Below are 12,798 nucleotides of genomic sequence, written 5' to 3' on the forward strand. Positions count from 1 at the left end.
ACAATATTTTAAAGTTTTAACCTGTGGCTAGGGGTGCGTGGGTGTGGCTAGGGGAGAGTGGGTGTGGCTAGGGTGTGTGGGTGTGGCTAGGGGTGAGTGGGTGTGGCTAAGGGTGCATGGGTGTGGCTAGGACACCTGGGGAGGAGTCTTACCAATCTGTGTAGGATTTATTTGGTTGGAGTGTTTGTATGGTCTCAGGTGATATAGCTCAGGACAAAAAGTGTATTGCCAGAATGGGGTTGACATGAATGTAATAGTTCAATAATAAAATACTCTAAAATCCTTTTATTATGTCCTACTGGATGCACACGTACCCTTTAAACACACAACTCGTGTTTGTAGCAAAACCTTTTTACACACAGGAGCTAGTGTAATGTGTTTGGGTTTGATTGTTCCAAAAATGACCAAAACTTCACAGACTCACAACTAATAGAAACTTTTAACAGAGGTGGTCCTGTGCCCAGTACATAGAAGTGTTACCTTTACAAGATGTTCTACTTTGGGACTTGTCCATAAATGTTCCACTTGTTACAACGTTGCTATTATTACTACAAATTTACAACATTATCTCCCTTTCAGATCAGTGCCACCGGGAGCTACATCATTTGAGGTCCGTGGGTCGTCCTTGTTAAATGTAACAGTTGTCTATAATCCCAAAAGAATAGAAAGACGACCGAAAGAAAATGTCTGGCCACTTAACAAGGAAGCTAGAGTTGTGGTATCTCCAGTCCTGCCAAGCAAAGAGCTCCATGACCGCAAGGTGACCATTGTGAAGTGGAAATGTATTAGGGGACATTTACCATCTGACATCATGGCCCTAATAAGCAATTGTTATAGTATTCATTAGGGACTTATGTGCTTGTGATTGGACTATTTTCTATACCCCAGTATTGCCTCCTTTTACTCTATATAATACTGTATGCTCATTCCCCCACTGTCAGAGAGGTTTAAACCATTGATATCCTACTTTTTCAAATGAAGGGCCACATTAAAATGCTGTTTCACTTACGAGGTTGATGATCAATCTTCACAAATACAATTAATTAAAACAAGATATGTACTTCTATATAAATTAAATTTAAAGAGAAATTCTTAGTAAGATTATAGCCAAAAAAACTACATTTATACCTTGATACATATAGATACGATCCACAAAGAGATGACAGAAATGTGCCAAATGCACAGTAGAAAAACTCTTGTGCTTTGCATAAGAGTTAAGCACATAGGTAAAGTCCACTCTGGAATTAAAAACATTGAAGCTCCTGAGCAAGAAACTGATGGTTACGTGGCAGTCACATGACCATGACAATATTTGGTGATGTTCTGCTTGTTACATCCTCTGTCAGAATTTAACAAATAATCTACAATCCAGACCAGAATGTAATCCTTTAAGGGACTGTATACTTAATTTGTTATTGCTTAAAAAGACAGATAAAGACTTTACTACCCATCTTGCACAACAGCTAGACAGTGCTAGTTCATGTGTGCCATATAGATAAGATTGTGCTCACTCCCGTGGAGAATGATAATGGTTATACAAGAACCATTATCAGCTAAAATGCAAGATTGTAAAAAGCACTGAGATAAGGGGGCAGTCTGCAGAGGCTTAGATAAAGGTAATCACAGAACTAAAACGTATATTACTATAACTGTGTTGGTTATGCAAAACTGGGGAGCGGGTAATAAAGGGATTATCTATCTTTTTAAACAATAACAATGTTCTGTCTCTTTAATACTATATAATGAATTAGTGCATGCCATTTTACCTATGAATGTAAATTGTAAAAATCAGTTTACAATGTAATATGCTTAAAATGACATTATGTAAATGTAAGCATATTACATTGTAAACTGATTTTTTTTAAATTAAACTAATTTTATTACATTTTTAGGTAAAAGTTTCATATTATGGGTCAAAAGGAACAGATCCCTTGGGCAGTGCTATGCTGTACCTGACAAATATTGGTGAGTACAGCTATCTTCATGCCTATATAATGTTCTGCCCACTCTCAGATATACATTGTTACATAAAATATTATGAACTACATGGTTGCAGGAGACTGTGTGTAGTAGAATCACTAGAGAGGATGACAATGACAATATAGGAGAGAAGGGGGTGTGATGAGCGAGAGAGGATGATACAGGTGAGAGGAGGTAAGCACAGGGAGTAGATGGATAATACTATTTAACCTCTGAGTGTAGTAAGGATACAAAGGGTTTAAATACCAATAATGTCTGGTTAAAAGAGGGAAACATTATAGAATAACTGTAAAGGAAATACTAATATTATATTTTAGTTATTGTTGCACCACCTAGTGGTAGAATAATATAGTATAGTTGACTGACAAAATTGAATTAGAGCACTGTTTTTCCAACCTGTCCTAAGGTCTCCCTAACAGGCCACATTTTGAGGATATCTGAACTAGAGTCCTTTTATTAAAGGGACAGAAAACTTAAAAAAATAATGTTACATAATTCTGCACATAGTGCAGAATTATGTAACATTATCTTAGTGACAGCTTGTAAAATCAAAAGATTTTAGTCTCCAAAGTTACAATTACCGTGTTTCTTCTCTAGGCTCTTCTGATCAGGTCTTCCTTTCAAAAGCAGTTCATGGGCACGCTGTCTAATTACAGAGCGCCACTCTGGTCTGGTAGCAGGAGCGAGCTACATTTAGTTCAATAGCGCGATCGGGCGCGTTGTGATTAGACAGAGCACAAACAAACCGCTTTTGAAAAGAAAACCTTATCAGAAGAGCCTGGAGAGGAAACAAGGTAAGTTTAGGGGCCTAAAATCTCTCAAATCTTTTGATTTTTAAAGCTGTCGATATGTTAATGTTACATAATTCTGCACTATGTGCAAAATTATGTAACATTATTTTTTAAGTTTACTGTCCCTTTAAACATAGTTGTCCAATATAGACAAACAGCACAATACCTGGTGCAAGTGATAGAAGGCCACTGAAAACGCCTCTCAGAGTAACCCAAACAGCAGAAGTCCACAGCACCGAATAAAGAGGAATATTCTTGTCTTTATGTATTTTATTATCTTTAGCTTACAAAAAGCATATATGCACACAGCAGCAACAAAAGCAACGTTTCGGGTTATTCACCCTTAATCATGCTAATACAGAACACCTGTCTGCTGCTACTTAAATACCATATCCCTTAACCCTTGCAATACCATTTACAAAAATTACTAAAATACACATAATTTACTGCCACCTAGTGGTCACAGAAACTAATTTTCCTTTAAAAACAAAAGTACTTCTATATTATTATATGATATGATACAATCATGCTGTATGAAGCCTATTCAGAGAGAATAATGTTACAATTTATATAATTTCTCATTACATAATTTGCCACCCCTTCTCAAAGTGGCAAATTATTGACAGCGTGGGCACTTTGAAAAGGGGTGGCAATAGGGAGCTCTTATTGAAGAGAAAGGAGTCCTTTTGGATTTACAAATTGGATACATTAATTCCTAAGGGTATCAACAGTTAGAATGATATGTCAGTATTTCTGTAATGAGAAATTATATAAATTGCAACATAATTCTCTCTGACTATGCTTCATACAGCATGATTGTATCATATCATATAAAATAACTTAAATGTTTTTTTATATATATATATATATATATATATATATATGTACTTTTGATTTTAAAGGAAAATTTGTTTTTGTGACCACTACGTGGCAGTAAATTATGTGTACAGGTGGCCCTCGTTTTACAACGGTTCAATTTACACCGTTTCAGAATAACAACCTTTTTTTCCAGTCATGTGACTGCTATTGAAAAGTATTGAGAAGCAGTGCATTTATTAAAATAGCCAGTAAGTTGAGCAGTCCGCTTGTGTTGCAGCAAAGCCAAGCAAGCTGAAATTAATCAGTTTAACCAGACCTAAGCCATAGAACAGATTTTAAAGAGACAAGATCTTCCTGTCTATAACTCAGTCCTGATTGGAATGCATAGAAAGAGTCTGTGTTGTGTGATTATTTTATTAGGTTTATAATGCCGTTTATCAAATGTTTTTGTTCATTTAACTTAGTTTAATTATATATTCTGTGTTGTGTGATTATTTTATTAGGTTTATAATGCTGTCTAGCATTTAAAGTCTTCATTTCAAAGCTTTAAAAATAATGTATTAGGTGTTACTTATGACAATTTTGAGAGGGGCCTGGGACCTATCTCCCTCACTTCCCATTGACTTACATTATAAACTGGGTTTCAATTTACAACGGTTTTGATTTACAACCATTCCTCCTGGAACCTAACCCCGGCGTAAACTGAGGGCTACCTGTATTTTAGTACATTTTGTAAATGGTATTGCAAGGGTTAAGGGACATTTCCACATAGGGGTGTACTCACTTTTGTTGCCAACGGTTTAGACATTACCCTTTCATGTCAGGGTCATAATGTCGACAAATTGAAATCCCGCTATCATGCACGCGATCGCAAGATTTTAATTATTGGATCGGGTCTGGGGCGCGTCCCTATGATGCTAGGAACACCCTCCAGATCGCGATCAAATCCAGGAAGCGCAGTTGGATTCAGGACATCCAACGGCTATGATATTGTATTTCGTCCTAACGGCGCTAAAGCCCAGCGCCGTTTGGACGGAAAACAACGGCATAACGGCGGTAAAAGGTTAATAGCTGTGTGTTGAGTTATTTTGAGACAACAGCAAATGTACACTGTTATACAGGCTGTACACTCACTACTTTACATTGTAGCAAAGTGTCATTTCATCAGTGTTGTCACATGAAAAGCTATAATAAAATATTTACAAAAATGTGAGGGGTGTACTCACTTTTGGGAGATACTGTATCTCTATGATATTCCCAGAGCCACTGGGGCTTGTATCATTTCAGCAATGATGTAAATTCATTCATTACCAGATGATCCATTCCAAGCACATTGGGCTCTCTGAGCAAGTGCTGTGTTTTAAGTGCTGGTGCACGGAGCATACTTAAGTACATTCTTGAAACAGATTTAGCTTTTACTAAAAGTGTTTAAATGCATGTATATTGCAGAAATGCTTCTATTCAAAACTGAAATGCACACATGGGAATTCTAATTTCAGCTGTGGGTTATAACAACCTCTGGTTAAACCCTTTTATCTCCAGAAAGACCTCAGCAGGTTAAAGTAGTAAACATGGTGTAGAATTGCTAAGTAATAACACAAGGATTGTGGGAAATCCCTTCTATCCCAGCTAAGCTCTCCTCTATTGTATTTCTAGATGTTGCTTTAAATGTAGATGTGAATCGCACTGGAGTAGTGAGCAGAGGCGCCAAAGACAAGGTAAGTACAAAACAGAATAGAATCACTAATGTAAAGCTCTGGGAAGGGATTAAAGGGACACACATTTTATTCTTCTATGATTTAGAAAGAGCAAGCAATTTTAAACAACTTTCCAATTTAAGTCTATTATCTCATTTGCTTTATTCTCTTGATATCCTCTGTTGAAAAGCATATCTAGATAGGCTCAGTAGCTGCTGATTGGTGGCTGCTCATAGATGCCTTCTGTGATTGGCTCACCCATTTGCATTGCTATTTCTTCAACAAAGGATATCTGAAGAATTAAGCAAATTGAATTATAGAAGTAAAATGGAAAGTTGCTTAAAATTGCATTCTCTATCTGAATCATGAAAAAAAAATTGGGGTTCATGTCCCTTTAAGCTCTCTAGCACGAGTATCTACATGCATACCAGCTTCTAGGCTGCTATAACTAAATGGTAAAAAATGTAATCTTAAATAACTGGAAATATGTTCTTTGACAAGAATCTTTATTCTCATTTTATGACCTTTTAAATAAAAAATTCAAATAATTCACAATGTGTTTTGTATGTTGTAGGACACATGGACATGGGGTCAAAATGGTAAAGGTGCCATCTTGTTGGTGAACTGTGACCAGGACAAAGACACCAGCAGTGCAGACAATGAGGCTGGGGGTATCCCAAACTTAGCAGGTAAACAGCAGATCTAGATGATGCCATATTATCATGACTACTAAACATTACTTCAGTAATTATTAGATGTGTGAAAGGTAAGGTCCTTAGTGATCTATGTTTGTAATAAAAACATTCTGAACTACTTTTTATTGAATATACACTGTTCATACCCAAGCCAAGTATCTTTTTTAATGTTTTTAATTTTATGACTAATTTATAGTTTCTGTCACTGATCTTATTTGATGTAAGCAGGTTGTATATAAACAACTCTTATTATAATGGCAAGCTTAGACAATATTTGTTAAAGGGACACTGAACACAATTTTTTTCTTTTGTGATTCAGATATAACATGCAATTGTAAGCAATTTTCTAATTTACTCCAATTATCAAATTTTCTTCGTTCTCTTGCTATCATTATTTGAAAAAGAAGGCATCTAAGCTATTTTTTGTTAAGAACACTGGGCAGGACTTGTTTATTGGTGGGTGAATGCATCCACCAATCAGCAAGGACAACCCAGGTTATTCACCAAAAATTGACCGGCATCTAAACTTACAATCTTGCTTTTCAAATAAAGATACTAAGAGAATGAAAACAATTTGATAATCAGAGTAAATTAGAAAGTTGCTTACAATTGCATGCTCTATCTGAATCACGAAAGAAAAAATTTGGGTTTAGTGTCCCTTTAAGATGATCCTATCTTTTTGCATAACTGAAGGAACCATGTTGCTGTTTTTGATTTTGTGTTGAGCTTGCAATGGCAATTTATGCCTTTTTGCCAAGATCTCTCTACATTATTAGGATATAATCACACCATTCAGTTGAGGTATTAAAAGTACATGAAAGTCAAAATTAAAGGGACGTTCCAGCCAAAATTTAAATGCACGTTGATTAATTACATCTTTTATTAGAAACATATTTGTAATATACCTGTATTGGCAAAAATGCATCTAGTAAAAGTTATCACTTTTTTTTTTTGTGTTAATATTTTTCTCTGCATGTGAAGCATAGCTAGATATTCTCAGTGCACCAGCATTTTAAATACTGCAGCTGTTCAAAGTGCCAGTGGGGCCTGTATCATGTCAGCAGTGAGCAAATTGAGCAAGTGCTGTGTATAAAATGCTGGTGCACGGTGCATACTTAAATACACTTTTGAAACAGCTATAACTTTTATTAGAAGCATTATTGCTAGTGCATGTATATTACAAAAATGCTTCCGTTCAAAACTGAAATGCACCCATGTGGATTCTAATTTTGGCTGTAAAGTCCCTATAAACATGCAGCTCCATACACTGCAAGCTCCAGCTATAGTTGCTGAAGGAACCTGCAGTACACGGGACTGATTCCCCTTGAGGTTACGCACGGTGGGATTTCTGTTCTGTAAGAATGCCTGTTTCACTCATGTAATTTAGTGAGTATCCCCTTTGTCTTTCTGTGACAGTGGGGTTAACGTACTCCACCTTGAGAGTCTTTTCATTCTCATTCCAGGTTGAAGTTTTGTGTACGGTTTCTGAACTTTGGATACTTTAAAGTGAAGGTAAACTTCAAGAATGAGTGCCCGGTTTTTAAAAATACTATTAAAAACAGGGGCACTTTCATTGATGAAAGTTTACATTTCACCCGTTTTCAATTTCTATAAATACTTACCTTTTCTTCTTGAAGCCGCTCCAGCGCTTCACCAGCCCGTCGCAAGCCTCTTCATACGTTAGCAATGATGATTCCGGCATCCTCCTATCACGGCTTCCCCCCCCCCGAGGAATCATTGCCTGAGGCAACGCCGTGATTGGAGGAAGCCAGTTTCGTCATTGCTGGGTAAGTTAACCAGGAAGAAGCAGGCGGGGTATCATTTCAGAACAGCGATCCGGCGTTTCAGAAGAAAAAGGTAAGTATTTTTAAAATCCAATGCAATGTCAATTTTCACGAATGAAAGTGCCCCTGTTTTTAATAGTTTTTTTAAAAAATCAGGCACTTTCACATGAAAATTGACATTCACTTTAAATCCATACACTGGTTCTAAAGAAATTGTATTGACATTTTAAAGGTTTTATTTTGTGATTTTGCACTTTATCTTTTATTGGTTATATAATTAGTTTTCCGCTGTAGTGCATATACTGTATATACAGTATGTTTTTTATGGTTTGCTATTTCTGTCACTTATTTGGGGACAAATGATTACTATTACTGCTTAGACTTTTCCAATTTAATCAACTTTTATTTTTGCACTTATTGATTATAAATGTTTGTAAGTTGACATCGGCATTTGTCTAGCTGAATAGCTTTAACTCCTCAAGGACCAAAGTGTTTTGTGTAAATAACTTTGCCGCAAGTACCAGGGAATTGCTGTTGTTTCAGTCAATGACAATTTCAACTATCTATCTATCTACTTACAGAATCAAGAAATTATTCTAAAAATTCCAAAATAGTAAAAACAATTTGAAACAAGATTTATCACGTTCCACAAAAATATAATTGAACAACTGTTAAAAAAATGATCTGTGTTTATTGTCATACTCTCAATCAGGTTATTCCAAATGTATAAAATTGTTACTAGTTTTGATAATTATAAGGTCAGTATTTGCAGCAGATGCAGTGCCACCAGGGCCCAAATGCTGGGGCCTCCATAGCAGCCGGTCTATACCTAGGCATGTGTAGAATGTGTACAATCAGAATGCAGGTTGCCTGCCCACCTATTCTCAAGATCCCTATACAGTTGCAGAGTAGCATGTATATTATTACTATTGATATTTGGGCCAGTCTTTAAATATTTCCCAGTCTGGCCCAGTTGGTGATGTTTATTTTAAGGATAAAATCAATATTCATTTAACTTATGGTGAGATAAAAATGAACCAGAGAACTCTGGGTAAAATATGCAAATGCTTTCATTGTTGTGAGATGAGGTATATGTCTTTTGCATATTTTATTTCACAATAAAGTAAATGAATATTTATTTTGCCCTGGAAATAAGCTAGACTAAGGGGTCGATGATATAAACTTCACCTGCTCAACGCTACTTTTTCTTGCTGACTCTCGCAGGGCTGCCTCGGTGGAATGATCGTAAAAAAGGGTCAGCCCCTGCAAGTGGCCGAGACAGCTCCTATTAAAAGTAATGGAGCTCACTGGATAGGGACACTTTGCTCCTCAGGGGCCAATTTATCATGCATCGTATTGCTGCCTTATGCAGCTGTTTCTGTGCAAGCCTTCAAGCTCGCCGGAAACAGGAGTTAAGAAGCGTCGATCTTAATACCGCTGCTCCTTAACTTGTCCGCCACCTCTTAGCCGGCGGACAGCAATCCGCCCAATAGCATACAATCGGGTTGATTGACACCCCTGCTAGCGGCCCGCAGGGGGGTAGCATTGCACAAGATAAATGTGTATGCTGTCGGCATTTATCGATGTGCGGCGGACATTGATAATTCGGCCCCTTAGAGCGAAGTAAGCAGAGAGCAGGGGGAGCACTTTAAAAATTAAATCCTGCAGCCAATATAAATCACATTATGCTGCTTTCTGCGTATAACATCTTACATTTGCCTATATTTTCGTATGCATTTGTTTTTCTATTAAGGGTATTAAGTATTCAGATTGTTTTGAGAAAAGCTTATCAGCTTTTAGTTGGCGAGAAAAAACTGTGAGATCTGCAGTGCGAAAATGGAATTACACTGGGATTAGAGAGACATTTTCATATTCACCCATGGAACGCCCATGTTCAGCCTATTTTACGAAAAAACAACAATTACACTCTGCATTTTGTATATCTCTGTGTGATTTTTGCACATCCAGTGTACTAAAATTACGATTTACGCTGTGCATATTTAATTTGATTTATTCCTGTGTAAATTACATACACATTTTACATTTTTGTTAAAATACAATTTTTGGTGAAGAATTTTGTTACGATTTTTGATGCACCTTAACAACACAATTTTTCCCTGCTTATTTTTGTTTGAATGGTTCAAATATTTGTTTCATATGATGTTTAAAATACGAATTTGATTGTGCACATTTCATATGAAAATGCAGTATATGCCCCTTAGCGAGACACCCTGTTTTCATGGTAAAAAGTGGCTTTAGATCATTCCACAAGTGAAATAGAAGTACTGGTGAGCATTCTTTAATAATCTTGCCAGCCTAGAGAGCTTTCAATCATCAACCCCTAAGTGGCACATTAAAGATATCTGGCGAGATTACATATGCGGCGCAAGCTTCAGCGCAACTGCTGAAGCCCGCGACGCCCATAATTTCCCCTCGCACATCGGGGTATCACATAAACCCCGCCGGCAGTTCATAAAGTGCTGTAAGTCGGATAAACTAGCGATGTCCAGAAATGAGCGTAAATACAAATTTCACTAGTAACCTCCCGTAAAAGTCTAACCCGCCTCCACAGAATAAACCTGACACGTAAAACCCCTATATCCGCCATCAGACCCACATTGGAACTAATAATAAAAGTATTAACCCATAAATTGACAACCCCCCACAACGCAATATGCCTAATTAAACTATTAACCCCTAATCCGCCATTCACCCACATTGTGATCTACCTAATAAAAATATTAACCCCTAAATCCGCCAACCCCAACATCGCAAACTACCTAATAAATGTATTAACCCCTAATACGCCGTTCACCCACATCGCAAAGTCCCTATTAAAACTATTAACCCCTAATCTGCCATTAACCCACATTGCAAAGTACCTATTAAAACTATCAACCCCTAATCCATTATTAACCCACATCGCAACAAACCTTATAAATCTATTAACTCCTAATCCGCTAAACCCACACAATGTAATAATCCTAATAAAACTATTAACCCCTAAACCGCCAAACCCACACAACGCAATAATCCTAATAAAACTATTAACCCCTAAACCGCCAAACCCACACAACACAATAAGCCTAATAAAACTATTAACCCCTATACTGCCAAATTCCCACAATGCAAATAACAAATTAAATTACTAAACCCCCTAACCTAACACCCCCTAAATTAATCCCAATTACCTAAATTAATAAATACTAAATTACAAACATTTAAAATAAGAAAGCTATCATTACTTAAAGGGACACTGAACCCAATTTTTTTCTTTTGTGATTCAAATAGAGCATGACATTTTAAGCAACTTTCTAATTTACTCCTATTATCAAATTTTCTTCATTCTCTTGGTATCTTTATTTGAAATGCAAGAATGTATGTTTAGATGCCGGCCCATTTTTGGTGAACAACCTGGGTTGTCCTTGCTGATTGGTGGATAAATTCATCCACCACTAAAAAAGTGCTGTCCAGAGTACTGAACAAAAAAAGATTAGATGCCTTCTTTTTAAAATAAAGTTAGCAAGAGAACGAAGAAAAATTGATAATAGGAGTAAATTAGAAAGTTGCTTAAAATTGCATGCTCTATTTGAATCACGAAAGAAAAAAAAAATTGGGTTCTGTGTCCCTTTAAAAATAAAAAAAACTAAGATTAAATTAATCTAAGATTACAAAAAATAAAAAATTCTAAGATTACATAAAATAATAAACCAAATGATCAAAAATAAAAAAAATAAACCTAAACCCTATGAAAATAAAAAAGCCCCCTAAAATAAAAACACCCCCTAATCTAAGGCTAAACTACCAATAGCCCTTAAAAGGGCCTTTTGTGGGGCATTGCCCTAAGTTAAACAGCTCTTTTACCTTAAAAAAATACTAAATCCCCACCCCTCTAACAGTAAAACCCCCCACCCACCAAACCCCCCAAAATAAAAAAACTAACACTAAAAAATCCTAAATTACCCATTGCCCTAAAGGGGCATTTGTATGGGCATTGCCCTTAAAATGGCATTCAGCTCTTTTCAAAGGCCCATTAAATCCCTAATATAAAAAAAGCCTAAATCTAACCCCCAGATAGGTACTCACGGTTCCTGAAGTTCGGCAGTGAAGTCTTCTTCCAAGCGGCAATATCTTCTATCTTTTTTGCTTTGTTTTCTTGGTATTCTTAGTTGAAAGCTAAACCTAAGAGGTTCATATGCTAATTTCTTAGACATTGAAGGCTGCTTCTTATCTGAAAGCATTTTGACAATGTTTCACCACTAGAGGGCGTTATTTCATGTGTGCCATATAGATAACATTGAGCTCACGCACGTGAAGTTACCTAGTAGTCAGCACTGATTGGCTAAAATGTAAGTCTGTTAAAAGAACTGAAATAAGGGGGCAGTTTGCAGAGGTTTAGAAACAAGGTAATTACAGAGGTAAAATGTGTATTATTATAACTGTTGGTTATGCAAAACTGGGGAATGGTAAATAAAGGGATTATCTATCTTTTAAACAAAAACTCTGGTGTTGAACGTCCCTTTAATTGAGACTGGACCCACTCATATAAAGCCCTCTTCTGTCCTTTCAGTCAGTATGTATGCTACCAACATAGCCGGTATTTTTAAGGTAACGGTCATATAGAAATAAAGATACTTTCTTGGTCAAACTTCTTCTAAGTGTATTGGAATCTAATTATAAAGAAAGGGTAATTTACAACCAATCCTAGAAGCTTTAGTTACTGATTTATGCTTTATAATTATTTATGCAAATTGGTGGTAATGAGAATGGCTGGTATTTTTTTTCCAGAAAAGGTGGCAACCCAAGTCAGTAGTGATGTTCCTACAGGGGTGAGCTTGTCATAATGCCACTTAAAAAGAAGACCCTTATAAAAATATATATCTCACTGACCTTTTAATTAAATGGTTTCCATTATAAGAATCCTCATATATGTATTTTTCATAAGGATTCTCTTCTTTTAAATAAGCAATATGGCAACCTTATATGGGGGGCCCCTGTGGTGCCCAGGATTCCTCTGTATCATGTCTTGTCT

General features: G+C 36.4%; 1 protein-coding gene across 1 annotated transcript in view; it reads left to right on the forward strand.

The window, feature by feature from the left end:
- The window catches only part of LOC128638360 (protein-arginine deiminase type-1-like), a 94,124-nt gene that overhangs the window by 46,285 nt on the left and 35,041 nt on the right, over positions 1-12,798 (forward strand). The window contains exons 2-5 of the mRNA XM_053690266.1: positions 580-760; positions 1,893-1,965; positions 5,247-5,308; positions 5,862-5,976. Coding sequence (XP_053546241.1) covers positions 580-760; positions 1,893-1,965; positions 5,247-5,308; positions 5,862-5,976 — 431 coding nt within the window. The remainder of the gene's footprint in view (positions 1-579; positions 761-1,892; positions 1,966-5,246; positions 5,309-5,861; positions 5,977-12,798) is intronic.

Source organism: Bombina bombina, chromosome 8 (assembly GCF_027579735.1).
Source record: "Bombina bombina isolate aBomBom1 chromosome 8, aBomBom1.pri, whole genome shotgun sequence".
In the NCBI taxonomy this organism is placed as follows: Eukaryota; Metazoa; Chordata; class Amphibia; order Anura; family Bombinatoridae; genus Bombina; species Bombina bombina.